The 18,782-nt window shown below is 41.9% G+C and overlaps 1 protein-coding gene across 3 annotated transcripts in view; it reads left to right on the forward strand.

Moving 5' to 3' along the window:
• The window catches only part of WASF3 (WASP family member 3), a 164,515-nt gene extending 148,364 nt beyond the window's left edge, over positions 1–16,151 (forward strand). For 2 of the 3 annotated variants that reach the window (XM_067562904.1, XM_067562905.1), the window contains 4 exons: positions 1,908–2,083; positions 5,903–6,166; positions 6,970–7,337; positions 13,704–16,151. In XM_067562904.1, coding sequence (XP_067419005.1) covers positions 1,908–2,083; positions 5,903–6,166; positions 6,970–7,337; positions 13,704–13,861 — 966 coding nt within the window. In that variant the 3' untranslated portion in view covers positions 13,862–16,151. Of the gene's footprint in view, positions 1–1,907; positions 2,084–4,852; positions 5,020–5,902; positions 6,167–6,969; positions 7,338–13,703 lie in introns of all 3 variants that reach the window. The other variant, XM_067562906.1, reaches the window with a different exon arrangement.
• Positions 16,152–18,782: the final 2,631 nt, after the last annotated feature.

Here is an 18,782-nt window from a genome sequence, read left to right on the forward strand (position 1 = left end):
AACCCAGCTAAGCCACAGCCAGATTTTCTCTTTTTAAACTGGACCACCACGCCTATGGCATAAAGTCACCACTGGTCACTCATCAAAACTTTAAATATTTGAAATAAAGTATGCACTGAATTTAACTGTTTAACCTCCTATGACTCCCATATTGAAAAATTTGGACATTGGAATAAAAACATTAACTTGGAGGTAGTTCTGACTTAGGTTTTCAGGACCTACCTCCTATCATATCAGCTTTTTGAGAAAAAATACTTTGGATTATGTGGAGATTAAAAACAATTTAACAATCCTCAATTAATATTCTATCAGTATTGGTAAATTAGAAATTTATCTAGTTCTAGGGTCTAAGAATGAGCACATATATAGGATACCCACAAAAACTGAACTGTTAGAAATCTTTTTATTTCCTATAACTAATACAAATAGAGTTTTAAATACAACAGTCCCTTCATATATACATACACAATCTCTTGAAAAAACTGTAGGGAAAGAGATACAAGAAAAGACAACATGGAAGAATGGTGGACAGTCTCTATTAGTTGTATAATGCAAGAAAACTTTCCAAGTTATTCAGCAGTAGTTTGACACCAGTAGGAAAAAAATATCTCTATTGAGCTATGCTGGAGAGAACATGAGAAGATATGTCATTTTTTTCTCCTGTTTGATGGGAGTACTGGTCCATTTCCGGGATTATGGTTTGCTTTTAGGGAACAGATTCAACAAATAAAATGCTTGCTTCTCAGTGAACCTGTAGTAATTTTACTTGGTGTTCAATGAAATATAACCATCACTCTGTTCTGATAAATCATATTTTGTTGGCAGCCAAAAAGCTAGTATCAAACTGTTAGAAGAAAAAACCCTCTTCCCACCCTTATGATTTGAAATCATAAGACTTGTAGGCGGAATAATGGAAAAACAGAGCCACCAAGTAAATGCTAGACAAAAGAGACAGAAGCAAGATATATTTATACATTTGTCAGCTTCTTGCTATTTGTTGGGTACTGAGCATATCTTTATGCAAATTAAATAGTGAAAGGTTGATACGGAATGAGGTTGTGGATGTTTGTGAAAGAACTACAATATATACGTGAAGGAGGGGAAAAAGGAAAGAATTCACTAAAAGCACTTAGAATTTTACACCAAAATCTCAACTATATGAAACAGACTGATTTATCCTGATAGCTTTGAGATCAAATAAATTACTGAACTAACTACTGACATTTTGCAAGTATGATTACTGTGACTCATTTCCTATAAGATAATGAGAAAGGAGAGAGTGGGAGGAATTTTGTTCTTTGTTACTTGTTTTTCAGACATGAAAGGACAAATGAGTTCCAAAAAGAAAGCTCAAATCTTGGCATGTAATAGCAGCTGGACAGAGTTATCACTTTTCCAAAAATCGAGGTGTTTTATAGGCATGCAAAACAACTGGTGTTTTGTATGCAATTCATTTTTATCTAGTTTTACATGTATATTTACAAGACTGATTTGTAGGTCTGAGAAGTCTTACCAGATGCATTTTACAGTTGTCTGAATAAATAATTGTCATGTATTGTTGGGAAAGATTTTTAAAATGTATCTTTTTACATCAGTCACAATTATTCTGTTTACTGTGGGGAAAATAGTAGGTGAAGATAATTAGATTTTTTTAGAAAATTTTAACGTATATCAAAGAAGTAATAGTACAGTAATGAATAACATTGTTACCTTCTGTGAGGTTCATAGTATAAGGAGATATTTAACTCATTCATTGTCATTGTTACTACAGAGAAAATTTTAGGTAGAGTTGGCTTCATCTGTAAATCTAGTCTTATTTCGATGCACGCTAACTGCATTTTAACCTGCTCTTTTACTTTCCTTTTTTCTCTCTTTTGCATGCTTGCTTTCTCCCCTTTGAACATTAGGAGCAAAAGCGTATAGATGGCACAACCCGTGAGGTGAAAAAAGTTAGAAAAGCCAGGAACAGGCGGCAGGAGTGGAATATGATGGCATATGACAAAGAGCTTAGACCTGACAACAGGTTATCTCAAAGTGTGTACCATGGAGCATCTTCAGAGGGATCACTGTCCCCAGATACTAGGTCTGTTTACAACAAGCGTTTTGCTATATTATAGTTATATGTGCAGAGATTCTGCATAGCCTCAGATTGAGAATATAACAATTAGTATAGAAAAGACACAATAAACATTTTAAACCTGTTCTCTTTTAAAGCACTGTGAAATTTAAGAAATGTGTACTAATTATATATTTTTTGTTATTGGAACTTTTATTGTATTGAACTAGTGTGATGGTGTTTTCTACATATTTTATTTTTGTATTTTGAACAGGTGTAATTGAAGAAAGATTTAGATCTGTATTTAATTGTTATTTTCAGTGTCTCTTCCTTCATTTCGACCTTGGTACATTTTATCGTACATATTGGTTTTTTATGCAAGATGACTATTAATCCTTTCAGGATCTAGTCATCTGAGATCTTCAAATATTTTTCTATTTAGGTGAGAAATATTTTAAATAACTGGTGATGCATATAATTTTGCCTTTAGTGGGATGCTATAATTGGGGACCAATTATTTATTATCATTCTACTTTTTTATAAAAGCAAGCTACAAAACCAGATGCATCATTATTGCTTAAAACAAGTCACTTTGAACAAAAATCTCTCAGATGCGCACAACACAGCTCATCTTCAGTATTCTGTAGATGAATATGAAATGTATATGAAACTCACTTTGAGCTCAGTGGGCGATCTGTACACAAAGGGAGAACCTAACATCTGAGTCTGTTCACCAAGCGGGCCTAGGTAGAGAATTTTTCTCTTAACATTTGTTCTGTGTGTTGTATGTAATTGACAGGAGGAAGAAACAGAGTAAATAATTGGAATCTAGTGAAAAGCCGAACTATTTCACAATTCCAGTAAACGTTTAGGTTGTTTACTTGCTGCAGCCATTGAGCAACAGCTACTGATCAAGAATGGATTGATGTTTTCAGTTCAATACATAGTTGTGATTAAGGAGAGGAATCTGTTCAGAACATTGTTTCTACAATGTTGAATTTTTTTTGTGAGCTGTAGTCTTCTGCCAGGTGAAGTTGAAAATCTGCTAAAGTTGTTTTTTTTTCTATCAGTGTTAAGTTTCCAAAAGTTTGTGTTCAGACTTCCCCCTGCTTGTCTGTATATTTTACCAGGAGTTTATTTTAGTTTATTGTAATTTCTAATGCCAAAAATGTGTCCTGTTAATCACTTCTAATTTTTCTTTTTATGCAACGTTCTTTTAAGTTGGTATTTTCAAAAGGTTGCTTGAATTTAGTGCCAGAAAAAAGAACTTTGTGGCCCTGTTCACTATGGCGATTTTGTGTTTTTGGGGGAGGGGCTCCAGGAGGGCACTGGAGAGTGAGCTTGTCCTGCACTCACCCTGCTGCAGCTCCTGTCCCATGGGGCTGGCCCAGCTCCCTGCTTTGGCCTGTTTGGCTCTCGCCAGAGCATGCAGACAGGGCCCTTTGCCCCACCCCATCCGCTTCCTTGCCTTGGTTGGTGTATGCCTGCAGTTCTTTACAGCCCATAGTGGTGGGGGTGCTCTGAGATGGGGACTCTGTGCACATGCACAATGGTTAATCCAGGCCTGCTTGAACTGATGGGATGACATCAGTGCCCATTACTCAACTGCAAGATGTAGATTTATTGCATCTCTGAACTTCTTCCTTTGCACATTCTAAGTCTTTATTTAGTCCTATCTTCTTGCTTCCAGGGACCTTGAGATTAAAGAGCCACATTTAATTTACCTTTCCCCCACCCCCCCTTTATTTCCCTGTAAGGTCAAAACATGTGTTCATCATGTTTTATATGCAAAGTTTTATAATGTGAAGAAAGCAACCTCAGGGAAACAGTGGCAATATGTAGCTTTCCCCAAGCAGGAACTGTAAAGACCCACCACTAGGAACTAGGGTATTTTGGGGTGGGTGCAGGAAGGAGGGATTATTTCTAGTATCGAGTTGGATATAACATTGTACTATCCCATTCAAATTTTTGAATGTTGATAGCGTTAATGTGAACAATGAATTTTGTATGAATCAAATACCTGACTGTATTGCAGAAATCTAGAGAGACAAGGGGGGGCGCGAGGTAATATCTTTTATTGTACCAACTTCTGTTGGTGAGAGAGACAAGCTTTCGAGCTGCACAGAGCTCTTCTTCAGATCTGAATGAGGTACTCAGAGTGTCACAGCTTAAATACAAGAATCTGTTTCATGTATTGTATCTGTTTGATCTTGTATTTAGCTATGACACTCTGAGTTACCTCTCTCAGATCTGAAGAAGAGCTTTATGTAGCTCAAAAGCTTGTCTCTCTCACCAACAGAAGTTGGTCCAGTTAAAGATACTACCTCACCCACCTTGTCATGGCTACAACAACACTGCATTGCAGAAATTTGCACTTTAACCATGGGTTAGCTTTGGGGCTGCTGTAGAATGAGGAAGAGATTTAGTAATTTGTATCATGTACCCTTTTATCTTGATCTACTTTCCTATTGTGAGAATGAAGCTATAAAAGTAATCGTAGAAGTAAGTCCAATTCTCATAAAAGTTGTCTTACGGTGATGAGTGCAAATAGAAATGCTTATAAATAAACTAACTCATAAAATAAATCTCTTTAGCTTTGTTGTAAATTTTTGACAAAATACAAAGAAATGCTTGTATTCATATCATTACAGGGGTATTGTTATAGTTTAATGCAGAGCTTAAATGCAAAAGCCTTTGCTAGTTTGCTGGCCCAATCAAAGCCATAAAGTTTGAAATCCAAGTTTCAAAACTGTCTACTTATTACAATGCATTTATGTTATACCTGTTGTGCTTCAGAGAGAGAGAGACAAGCTGAATCCAAATAGAAACCAACAAATAAATGTGCGAAAAGTAAGAACAAGAAAAGAAGAGTGGGAAAGAAGGAAAATGGGTATTGAGTTCATGAGTGACGCAAAGAAACTGGAGCAGGCAGGAAGCATGAAAAAGGACAAAATGCCCAAAGGGTGTGTCATTTTGTTTTACTCAAAACCCTGGCTTTTTGTTGCTTGCCTTGTTTCCAGTCTGAGAGATGACGTGCATCATTTTACTGACTCTGTTTTAACCAAGTGACAAGCTGCACAACTGTTACTAATGCAGTATGGCTCTGTGCAGTTATGGGATGAAGAGATCCTTTTGCTCCCTCTCTTGGGCTCATTTGACAAAGCATCATAGACTTTGCATCTTTATGAACTCTCTGCTCAACTAATAATATTTGCATTTTTCAATATCTCTCAGCCTTTCTAGCCAACCTACTTATGCAAAGAAAGAAAGAAAGCCTTTAAAGATTAAGCTTTTGAAATTGGTTCTCTCTGCTTTGGTAAAATATATTCTTCTATATAACTGACTGCTTCCATTCTTGCTTTCTCTTTCTGCTTTCATTGTCAATACTTAGCTGGTTGCCCATAGTTATTAATTGTATGCTGTCAAAAAAATCAGTTTTTCCTTGCAATTGGGAGAGGACTAAAAAATAAAAAGAAATTGTTATTGGCTTTGTTTTTTTAATTTAATTTGATTTATTCTTCAGTCACAGAGTTAATATGCCAAAGTACTGAAAAGATGCAAGCCCTCCAGATTAGGGTTTAGTCTCTGTGTACTCTGATTTGTCAGATGAATTCATTTTGAAGTTACATGAGTCTGAATAGGGGCTGACTGTTTCCTTAATAATTATATTGCTGCTGTTGTAATTTCCATGGTCTGACAAATGCTTGATAATGAAAACAGGGAAACCCATTGCAAGAAAAGTCATTCCCAATGCAGTCTTTAGCCTTACTGCTTAGCAGTTCAGATAGTGTTCAGCTACACTCATGAATTCTGTTCCACCCCATCCCGTTTACTTTTTAATTTTAGGTCCCATGCATCCGATGTTACAGATTATTCTTATCCTGCTACTCCAAATCATTCCCTCCATCAGCAGCCAGTAATGTCGTCATATGGAGCAGGAGATGGACCACAGTATATGGGTGTAAACCAGGGCCTTGAGCATGAATATAGACCATCTTCCACCACACTGCGGCATGCTACCTTAAACAGACCTCAACAACCACCTCCACCTCCACCCCAGGCCTCAGATGGCCCACGCACCTCTGTACCTTTGGTACCAGCAGACTATGGGTAAAACTCCAGATTTATTAGTTTGGGTTCCTGGAAAGACCAATAGGATGTGCATTTTTTAATCATAATACAGTACTTAGGAGTTGTTTTGTGTGTTCAAAACTCTGTACAAATATAACTAATCCTGTTACCACTTCAGTAAGGTTGGTATTTGCAAAGTATATTTAACCGTGTGAACTAAATGGAGGAGGGGAAATGTCAAAAACTGAAATACTGAACAATGTATTTAACATGGCTACATTGATATGGCTGTAAAACATTAAAAGCTTTCAATGCATTGTCAAATGAGATGATGATGGCAAGATTTTCTTGTATATGATGAACAGTAGCTACAGGGTAGTGCACTGAAAAATATTCAAAACTGCAGTAAAAGAATAGAAATAGATGCATATATGAATGACATTATTTCCCACATCACATACATGAGAGGTTAAAATGATTCTTTTAGAAACAAATACATCTATTTATCTATCTCACAGGGGTATTGAGAATTAAGGTAGATTCACCCAGTATTTGTGAAGCTCTTTGAATATGAAAAGCCCGATATAGTGGTTGCCTTTAAAAATTTCAACTGCCTTGGATAACAATACAATACTATCACAGTATTTGCAATATTCCCTATATGAAAGTCTAAGGAATTTGCTGGGGAAAGATAATGTTATCTGAGGCAAAATGAGCACATTTTAAAGGTTGATCACTGTGTAAGTGCTAAGTGTTTAAATACTTTTATGATTTCAGAACAGCACTCTTCTTACTGACAAATATTTCAGTTCTTTAGTTATTTTTGTTCTTTTTTTATATAGGATGCTCCCAGCTCAGATGGTGGATTATTATAATCCTACTGGACCTCCTCCCCCCACTCCGCTTCCCCCTATGATTCCTTCAGCACAAACTGCTTTTGTTAGTCCTCTTCAGTTTCCTGTGCCACCTTCCCATTCTGGAGTAGTGACTGGATCTACCTATGCTGCTGCTGCTCCTCCTTCTGGGCTTATAGTTACAGCTTCCCCTCCCCCTGGCCCACCTCCTCCCCCGCCAGGTCCTCCTGCTGCAGGTTCATCTCTCACGTCCTCCCCAATGCATGCTTTTCCAGTTCCTGAGGCAAAACGACATGAACCCACACAGCCACCAATCAGTGATGCTCGAAGTGATCTTCTTGCTGCTATTCGTATGGGTAAGTGAACAAAGAGAGTTGAAGAGCTATTCCTTTGACACAGTAAGAGTATAATGTCTCCTATGATTTGTGTTACATGGCTGCTGTTACCAATAAGCCACAATTTCACCTTTATAATTTGCTGAGAGAAATACTTCATTACAACTGGTCCAGCCCTGGTATCTTGGCAGTCCCTGGTCTTTGGGCATGCATCTTTGGTATGCCTTGACTCAGAGTGTTAACCTTCTCCTTCCCAAATCCTGGGTGTGGGGTCTGTAAACCAAGTCACATGTTCCCAGGTCTACAAATGATTTCAGATGAATTCAGGTGCTTGTTTGAATTAAAACTTTTATTGATCTTCAGTATATGAAGTATCCTTTTAAAAAGTGTTCAGGTTTCATGGGATCCCTTGCAACAGCTGTGAAATCCAAACATAGATTCCACTGTATTTGATTTGGCTTTTTTTAACCATTGAGAAATGTTTGGTAATCAGGTGCTACAGCCTTCATTCAGTTATGTTTGCTTTAAAAAGCATAACCTTTTAAAATGCTGCTTCTTCGAGTGATGGTCCCTATATGTATTTCAAATGTGGGTGTGCATGCGTGCCATGCACTGGAGCCGGAAGATTTTCCTAGCAGTGTCCATTGACCTGCACGTGTCATGCATCCTCTTGTGCTTGCTGCCAAGGGTGTAAGAGGCCATGCGGGGCAATACTTTTCCAGTTCCCTCCTACCACCACATGGCCGGAGTTGGAACCCCTGTTCCTTTGCGTGCTTAGTTATTACTAAAAGAGGGACTTTGTCATATCTAGTTGTTTATAGTTCTTGTAGTCATTTCTAGTTGTAGATAGTAGTTTAGTATTAGTGGTAAGTTAGTTCTCCCACCGGGGACTGCCTCCTACCCCTCAGGACTATGGCCTGCGTTCTGGTGTTTAGGGCTTTAAAAACTCTGTCCTGCCCACAATGCTCCTCTATGAGCGATGAGCACCAGATTGCCTTGGCAAGGCTCATATCACGACGTGGTGCTCGATTTGCAAGTTGTTCTTTTCTCAGACCCGGGAAACTCGAGAGCACCACCTCTGCAAGTTCTTCATGGAGGAAGCAATGCGACCACGTGCACGGTCAGATCCAGGACCATTGGAATGCTGGTACAGTGACCATCATCAGCAGTAAGCGCCCCTCCAGCCACTTCCCATGCTCCAGATCCGGCAGTTAAGGATGAGGCCCGACATTAGAGCAGCAAGCACTCTCACGGGCACAAAAGCAGGTGACAAAGCAGACTACTAGTAAGCACAGTGTTTCCTCCCTGAGCCATGCCAGGCTGGGCTGAGATGTTGCATGTGGTGACCTCTGCACTGGCGCCCAAGCTTCCCTGTGTCAAGGGGAAAGCTAAATGCAAAAAAGGATCCAGCACTACCAGCAACCACCTCGGTACTCTGGAGTGTTCACCAGCCCGTCCCGCCACCACCTCACCATCTGAACCAACTGGCCCCGCTGATGCCACCTCGACCTTTGGGTGTTTCCACAGGCACCCCTTCGACTCCTGGATGTCTGGAGCCTTTTCTCTCCTCAGCAGAACTGGTGTTCCCCTACCCTCCCTCCCAGATTCTTTCTAGACCCCAGCTCACTCGCGAGGTCCACACTCCAACGGATGAACCACTCTTGTTGTTGCTGGACAGGTCCCTGCTGGCGCCACACCAAGGCCTGCCCACGCCACCAGTTCCCCTGATCACAGAATTGGAGTCAGAATCCTCTTCCTTCCCAATATCTCAGCGCCGCTCTGATTTGTGCCCCTGAACATCTTACCTGCCAGCATACAACCCAGCAGCATGGGTCTGGTACCAATACCCACGGGGCTCACTGCACTTTTTGCAGTGTGTCGCAGTGAATCTGGGCATACTGCTGGAGGAGTTTCGGGACCAGCAACACCAGCTTCTGGACATCCTCCAACCTCAGGGACCATCTAGGGTGGCACTCCCTATCAATAAGGCCATCCTTCAGCCAGCATGAGCTGTAAGGCAAACCCTTGCTTCATGTGTCCAACGCTAAAGCTGACTGAGGGGAGGATACTTTATCCCACCTAAGCGGACAGACTGTCTTTTCCCACTTGCCTCCCAGATCTCTCATAGTACATGCAGCAACATAGTGGGTATGACAAAACAAACAAGTTGATACTTCAAGATGGAAGGCTAAACGCTTGGACCTACTGGGGAGAAACGTTTACCCCTCAACAGTGCTGCAATTTAGGATTGCAAGTTACCAGGCTCTGCTAGCCAAGAACGATTTTAACAACTATTCAAGCTACCACCAGACCAACAGCAACAGTTTCAGCAGCTCATGGATAAAGGGTGCCTAGTCACCAGGGTGGACCTCCAAGCGGCATTCGATGCATCATCCCAATCCCTTGCAAGTGGCCTAGTCATAAGATGAGCCTATATGGCTCTAGGCATCAGGCTTTCCTTGGGAGGTCTAAATCACTATTGAGGACCTCTCCTTGGAGGACAAGCTGTTTTGTGCAAAGACGGACAAGTCCCTTCACTGTCTGAAGGACTTTAGTGCCACACTGTGATCTCTTGGGATCTATACCCTGCCTCCACAGCACAAGCAACAGCCACCCCAGTTCCATCCCTGCCTGTATGCACCCTAGTTGGCATACAGCCAGCGGCAACAGGAAGCCCCATACAAATGACAATTGGTCTCAGAGACAGTAATCCATACCCTCCACCATAGCTACCTCCTCAACTCTTTCACACCAACAATCAAAGTACCACAAGTTCTGACATGTCTGTCGAGAACTGTCATCTTCCCCAGTTGACACCCATGGCACCCCATGTTGTCTTTGGGAGCCATCTTGCCCTATTCACCCACAATTTGGGCAAGATCACCACGGACCATTGGGTACTGGAGGTCATCCACCATGGATACTCCATAGAATTTCTTTCCTTCTCCCTCTCCCCCCGCATCAGCCCCTCCCCAAACACCTCCAGGGGACTCTTCCCTTCAAGGCCTTCTCCAACAGGAAGCAGATGCTCTTATCTTAAAGGGAGCCATAGAGTGGGTGGCATCTTCCTACACGGGACTGAGCTTCTACTCCCCATACTTCCTCATACTGAAGAAAGGTGGAGGACACTGCCCCATTCTCGTCCATTGGCTCCTGAACACCTTTATCAGAAAATCCAAATTTCATCTGGTGATGCTGGCATCAAGTATCCCATCTCTCCCTCCTGGGGCCTGGTTAGCAGCTCTTGACGTGAAGGACACATACTTCCATGTCAACATTCACCCAGCCCTCTGCAAGTTCCTCCATTTCTGGGTAGGACGTGACCACTACCAATTCCAGATCTTCCCAGTGGCTCCCAGAGTCTTCACAAAAGCCTTCAGCTTTGTAGCAGCACAAATACACCACCTTGGCAACTCAGGATACCCCTACCTGGACAGCTGGCTCCTGACTGCACTATACCAACACAACTAACCTCCACCATTGTCACCGTTCATGCTCTTCTGATGACTCTCAGCTTTGCATCAACAAGACAGTCCGTGCTCGTACCGACACAGGTAATCCACTTTATTGGAGCATTGCTCGACTCCATTGCTGCACAAGCCTTCCTCCCGGTGGACCACTTTACAACACTGATGGCTGTAATTGCAGACATATGTCACAAGCTACTCACCATGGTCCGCCATTGTGTTTCTCTCGCTCTCTCTCTCCTTGGTCATATGGCAGCTGTATCTGTGGTCACACCACATGCATGTCTGCATATGCATTGCTTCCATATGTGGCTCATGTCTATCTACAGGCCCAGGACAGACCTTATAGAGACCAGAGTCATTGTTCCCCAGACTGTTCTGGCCTCCCTCACATGGTGGACCAATCTTTACAAGGTTATGGTTGGTACCCCCTTCATCTCTCCCATCCTGTGGGCTACATCACAATGGATGCCTCCATCAGAGGTTGGGAAGCCTGTCTGGACCATCATACAGCCCAGTGGGTCTAGATACCACAAGAGGCCAGGATTCATATAAACTTGCTGGAGCTGAGGGCAGTCTGTCTAGCATGCCAGGCATTTCTCCCTTTCATCCAATCACGCCATGTTTAATTGGTCTCCAACAACATTACATCCTGTACATAAATAATCAGGGGGCACCAGGCCTCCCGCCCTCTGCAGTGAGTCCATCCACCTCTAGAATTGGTGCATCCAACACCACATAACACTCCAAGCTACATATCTTCCAAGCACCCAAAATGTCTTGGAAATGCACTCAGCAGGACACTCTTCCTCAACCACGAGTGGGAAGTGCATGATGGCACTCTTCAATATCTCTTTCACCAATGGGGCACCTCACAGTGGGACTTCTTCATCTCCTGCGAGACTTGGAAGCTTTATTATTCCAGGGGAGTCATAGGGCATGGCTCACAAGGCAACGCTCTTCTCTCCTGGATGAGAGACCTCTGCTGCCCCTTTCTCCCATTCCCCTCCTTCCACAAGTGCTGTGCAATATTTGATGAGACCGAGCTACCATAATATTCATAGCTCCATTCTGGTCTGCTAGTTTTGGTTAATGGACCTCCTCAAACTCTCCACCTGTACATCTCTCCGTCTCTGAACACTCTTGGATCTCCTCAGACAAGATCTGGGGCAGATCCGGCATCCCATTGAGCCCTCTTCATCTCACGGCCTGTTTCTTGGATGAGGGTAGACAGGGCATGCATCACCCTGCTGCTCCACATCCTTAACCAAACAAGAGGGCATCCACCAGGTCTGCTACCAAGCTAAATGGAAGTTCTTCACCTTGTGGGCTCACCATCATCAACACCCACTGACTACAATATCCATACCCTTCATGCTCGAATACCTTTTAGAGCTCAAGGCATCGGGCCTGTCCTCAGTTCTGTACGGGTCCAACTGGAAGCACTCAATGCCTTTCTTCCCTCTGTAGACTGCACCTTTGTCTTCATGCACCCTACCACAGTCCATTTCATGAAAGGTCTCCTCAGTACCTTCCCACATACCCTTGGGACCTTAATCTCATTTTATCTGACCTCACAAAGCCATCCTTCGAGCCATTGGCAGTGTGCTCTCTCTCCTAACTCTCCATTAATGTTATGTTCTTAGTGGCCATTACCTCAGCTAGATGAGTCAGTGAATTAGCAGCCATGATGGCTGAACCACCTTACGCTGTATTCCACAAGGAAAAAGTTTCCTTACAGCTCCACCCTAAGTTCTTCCCAAAGGCAGTATCGGAGTTCCACGTCAATCAGTGTGTCCACCTACCTATCGTCATGTTACATGCTTTCCATGCAGACAAGATCCTACGCTCCCTTGACATCTGCCAAGCACTGGCATTCTTCTTCCTCAGGACCCGAGCCTTTTGCACATCAGCCAAACTGTTTGTAGCTATTGCTGACCAATCCAAGGGACAAGCCCTCAACTCACAACAGATTTCCAAATAGATCTCCGCGTGCATCTATGAATGTACTGCCTCCTGATAAGCTCATAGTGCACTCTATGCGAACTCAAGCAGCCAAATCAACCCACCTAGCAGACGTCTCATGGCAGGACATCTGTCGTACAGCAACATGGTGCTCCATCCACACATTCACATCCCCCTGTGCCATCACCCAAGGAGCAGCTGTGGGACACTGCAGTGAGCCACTCTGTACTACAGATGGCACTTCCTCCTGTATGCTCACAGCCACTCTGTGCTGATCAGTGCTTGTTACTCACCTACGTTTGGAATACGTATAAGGACCATCGTTCAAAGACGAAGAGGAGGAGATTACTTACCTATAACTGGAGGTTCTTCGAGATGTGTGGTTCATATTTGTATTCCAATACCCGAACTCCATCCCCTCTGCTGCAGACTGGACAACTCAGTAGTAAGAGGGTCACTGGAGAGGTATCAACCCGCATCGCCTATTATATCCTTTGGCTATGAGCATGAGGGGACACAACACGCATATGCAGGTCAATGGATACTGCTAGGAAACCTTCCGGTGCATGGCGCACATGTGCACCCACGTTGGAATACAGATAGGAACCGCACATCTTGAAGAACCTCCAGTTACAGGTAAGTAACCTCCTCTTCCGCCCACAATTTTGAAATCACTCCCACTGAAAGGGCCCTATAGTCTTTTAGAGCTTTAATTTAAACCTTAGCAGGCTATTTTGAGAAGGTTATGGGCACATGCTCTTGAAAAGACTGATTTCAGTCTACTTTCTGTCTTTCCCAGGAAAGTTCTCATGACTTCCATCCAGTCTGTCTTTTTTCCTTTTCCTGCTGGAAATGCCTCTCAACTTTAGTTCAAATATAAAACTCAGCAACAACCTTAAATTATATTTTAGGTTTGAAGAACTGTTTCTGAATATAATTTTCTACCTGTCTACAGGAATTCAGCTGAAAAAGGTACAAGAGCAACGTGAACAAGAAGCAAAGCGAGAACCTGTTGGAAATGATGTGGCAACAATTCTTTCAAGGCGCATTGCTGTGGAGTACAGTGATTCTGATGATGATTCAGAATTTGATGAAAATGATTGGTCAGACTGAGACCTGTCCAAGTGCACCAGCAGAATTCATTAAATGCTTTGCTTCAATCATCACAAAGGCAGGGTGTTGAAATGTATTAAAACTAGTGATCCAAGTATTAAAAACGAATTGGTGGAATGCTTTAGCTTAGCAACTCTTGTAATAATAATGTGATTATACTGATGCAGATCCAAAAATTCAGTCTTATTTTCAGTATTTACTGCATAATACATAAGTGCCGCTAAATGTAGCAAATCATGTGCTGCACACAAAATAGGCTGCAGTTGTTGCACTGTTACAAAACCAGCATTTTGTTTTACTTTCTTGATCATGAAGGTATAGAATATATTTTTACTTTACATCTTATTCTTTATAATTTTGCAGAATAGGTACTTGTGAAACTGTCTGGCTGTTAGTTATGTAGGTCTTTAAGGAGAGTCAACGATAGATGACTGGGCAATGTCTTCAGGTCCTTAATGTCACCTTTTTAGCAATTTTCAGAAATTAATCATATCAACCTTAAAATATAACAAACTGACAGCAACTAAATTCAGGATTCACTAGTTATTTTTGCAAGAGGATTGGATGACTCAGTCAGTAGCAGGAGGTTGCTGACTGGTGGATTGACAGAAAAATAAGAGGGTGGTCTGAGTTCGGTATATAGAGGTCACATTTGTATTACAAAACCTACAATTGGAATTGACACTCTCTTTTTGGCAGTCTCAGGACATGAATTGACTATACTTGAAGACTGAAATGCCCTGTTACTCCGAAGTAGTATTTAGAGACCTGGGTGGAGCCACATGGTCAGTACATATGAGAAGTTTACTCTATTATTGTTAATACTATGGCTGTTACGTGGATGAATGGAACTACTTCAGTTCAGTGCTAGCAACTGGATACATTTCACAAGTACTAAACTTAGTTTTTTATTCCTGTAGATATAAATATATGAGGATAGGCTTTTACTTATATGATGTGTGTCTAGTCATGTAATGTCATTTCAGTTTCTTATAGCACTCATTCAAGTGGCTTAATTGGTGTTTAGTTACTGTATGTAAATATTTTGAGTTTCTTATAGAAAAGGCTACCATACAGTTTGCTTTTGCTCCCTTTCTGTCCCTTTAAAAATAATTCAGTTTATTCAATACAGTATTGAAACCTTTTCATATTTTTTTCTGTGTACACTGCAACTCAGACTGCTTCCTTGCCTAATACAGCTTTTTTTGTTGTTGTGTGTATGAGGGGTAAAGGTTGGTCTTTTTTCCCTTAGTAGATTACTATTTTAATCTTTGTAACGGAAGAGATCTGTATAATTCCAGGTCAGATATTTGGTTAAAGCTCTTTTGGTCTGCAAGGCCCTTCTGTTCTTAAGAAGGAAGGGAAGAACATACATCTAACCTTTATCTTCATTCACACGCAGCAGTTTTTTATTTTTGTCCAAAGAAAATAAAATTCAGCCTGTCACAATATTCACATACTAAATTATTGGCTGCTTTATTGTTTAATCTGCATGCGAGTTTCTGATTTGATTTTGATGTATAATAGTGTGGCAAAAATGCCTTTGCCTCAGTGTTTGTGTTTTACTGCCCATTAAGGGCCTTACCCTGTAAGATGCTGAACAATGGTGAGCGCCCGCAATTCCCATTACTCAGTGGGAGACAAGGGCACTCAACACCTTTTAGGATTGCTTTTTGCCTTAAAGTACAGAGCTAAATTCTGCTTCTGGTTTGGTGGTCCCTCATTAACATGTGAGAGATGTTGTTTGTGTTGGTCAGAAGGATATAATTGTTATACAGTAGCTTGAAAAACACACCAAAATGATTCTGTGTGTGAGCAAATAAAATGGATAAAAGTGCAACTAATACTGCAGTGTTATCCAGTGTCACTATATGGATGGGAGAGGTACTTTCAATATTCTTTTTATATGTGTTGGTGTGAAATATTCTGACATCACAAATAATTCTTTCCATTGTAATGAAATTTGATATGACAAAAAATATATTTTATGAGCACAGAGATTCAGTGTACCATGGAAATTTTGTAATATGCATCAATTTAGTTTAAAATGATAAACATAAAACAAGTGATAATTTGTGATCAGTTAAAGATAACTGGAATTTTTCAGCCATAGTAGCTAAGCTGTTTTTCTAAACTTGGAGTATTTTGTCATCTCCATTCAGTATTTTATCAATACAAATTTAAATTGAATTTAGTGATGTGTAAACTAACTTACTTTTAGGTCATTTTTATCTCTTTGTATATCCTACTCTGGGTTATGTAAAAGTAACAGATATGAATAAAGTATCACTTTTGAGCCTTTGTGTTTCTTTCCTTAGAATACATTGCATGAATTTTGCTGCTAATTTATTTTTAGCTTGATTATCTTGTTTGCTAAATAGTAACATAAATCAAAAAACCTGATGCTTTTGAACTACTATGTAATAGCTAAGCTCATACAATATCTCTCTAATTTTTCCTTCTGCTTCATTTTCTTGTAAAGATGGACTAATCAGGATACTTGCTCATCAGTTTTATAGAATTTGTTTCCATCAACTTGTCCTATACAAATAGCTGCTAAAATAGGCTTTGTGTCTTCCAATTGCCAAAAAATGTATTCATTTAATAGCAAATACTAAAGAATGAAACTAGCTTGGGGTGTCTTTATTGCAGCAGAAAATTGGTTTTGAATGAATAATTAGCATAGTAAGAAAGGTGCCCTTTGACATTAAAAGGAGACGTTCAAGAACTTCTGCATGCAAACACAATATAGATAATCTGCTAAATCATCTTGACTTGTAATTTTAATCAGCTATCATATTGGACAGGGGTTTGAGGGGAAGCAGTGGTTGTATTGTATTGTCACAAGCCCCTTCCACAGCTCTGAAGACTCCAGGGGGTGCGCTGGCTGGGAGAGATCTGTCTGTAGTGGGATACTATTCCTCCTGTGAAACCAGACTGTTGTTGGGACAACTGCTTCTCCTAGCCTGCAGGGGCATTCCTGGGCTGTTATTTCTCCTGCCACCATGATTCAAACAGCAGGAGGAACGAGTTGTCTGCTTACACACCAGCCAACATCATCTTCTTTGGTGGCCCTTCTGCCTCACCTCCCACCTTGGCGGTGAAGATTTAGGCTGCCTTCAGAGCAGAAGAAGCTTCCATGTGACCCACCACCCCAAAACCTGTGATGGTTTGACCCTCCTCTCTGCTGCAGTGGCGCAGTTCAGCACCCACCCCACCTCATGTGCAGCAAAAGTGGATGGTAGCTTGATCGTTCCATCAGCTGCAGCCCCAGTGGGACTTCTCATGCTGTAGCTTGACTTTGGTGATGTTGACTCTGTGAGGGACTCATAAATGGGGCAGTATTTATGGGGTTTTTTTGTTTTTTTTTTTAAATGCTGGTTTGCTTGCAGCAATATGCTGCACCATTAATTCAAACCTTGATTTCAAATAATGGGAACTTGATTTTCAGAACACCCCTTCTTTACAAAGTTTTCCTTGAGCCAGCTGCTACCATGCTATAATATGTATCCAGACTTCAGGCTGTCCACATGAGAAAATACCTTCTTTATGGTTACTGCCTTACATGATGACTTGTGAGTGCTAGAATATTTAAGAGACGAATACATGGCGCTATTGAATATGTATCTTATAAAGGTCATGCATTACTGGATAATAGAAAAACCTAACGCTTCTGAGGGAAATTTCAAAACATGTCCGGTGGCACATAAGTAATCTATCAAAGGGTAGGTTAATGTACCAAAACATTCTGTTCTGGGACAGGCCAGCCAAACAGTGTTTGGATGGGAAATTAATACCTGTTATCTAACAGTTCAGTTGCCCAAAGTTCCTGGGTTTTTCGGAACCTGGTTAACCCTAACAAACTTCCAATAGTTCAGGTTTTACACTTAGAGCTTAGAATATAGAGTAAGAGGTTTTTAAGACCATTATGATCATCTAGTCTGACTTCCTCCATAACCAAGGGCCCTAAAACCTCATCCCGTTACTTGTACATCAAACCCATCATGTCTAAGCTATAGTGCATCTTTTTAGAAAAATACCCAGTCTTGTTTTAAAGGTTTCAAGTAATGGAGAATCTTCCCCATCCCAAGGTAACTTGTTCCAATGACCTCCCGCGCATTCAGCAGTGGGGGCTGTCTGGTTTGTAGGAAAAGGTGTGTGGCCCCTTTAAGGGCTAGAGAGCCACCGCAGCTGGCTGTAGCAGCTTCAGAGCAGGTCAGCGTGGGGACACTGACCCACACCCTCCCCGCAGGTGACCAGAAGAAATGGAGGGGGGCTATTTAAGGCTATGCCTGTCCAGGAAAAGCCCTCTTTTACCTGGACCAGCAGAGCAGCAGGAACAGTAGCACAGGAAGCTTTGCTCTCCCATGGCACCAGATGGTAGCAGACTGGTGCATTTTGTAGCGGAAGGGGAAGGTCAAAGAGTCTCAAACTCATTGGTGTGTGGCTGTGCCCCCACGTCCCTTCCAGCTGGCCATAGCAGGCATGGGAGAGCAGACCTCAGTGGGAGTAACAAACCCAGCTCAGGGGGAATGGGAGTGGGACTTGAGGGGCCGTGGGAAACCCAGGGGTGGGATCCTTGCGGCAGGAGTAAGAGTTTGGACCCAGGACCGGGGTGGGCAGATCCCAAGGTGGTCTGTCTCTCTACCGAATGGATTCCCCTCTACTGGGAAGCAGCGGGGATCCTGGGGAAGCAAATCCTCCCAGTCGTGAACTAGCTGTGTTTGGGAGGGAGGGGGGGGAAATCAACAGAGAACTGATCCAAGTAGTCTGGGTAGTTGCTTCTGAAATTTTCTGCCACGCCACAAGGCTTACAAGGTGTAGCAGGTCACCCGGAGCCAGGGCCTTTGAACAAACAGGTTGCAGGAGAGGAGAGCGACATGGCCGGCAGGAGTGTAACCAGCACCAGATGGAGGTTGCA

Source organism: Emydura macquarii, unplaced genomic scaffold (assembly GCF_026122565.2).
Source record: "Emydura macquarii macquarii isolate MOO-44397 ecotype Brisbane River unplaced genomic scaffold, CSIRO-AGI_Emac_v2 contig_2473, whole genome shotgun sequence".
Taxonomy (NCBI): Eukaryota; Metazoa; Chordata; order Testudines; family Chelidae; genus Emydura; species Emydura macquarii.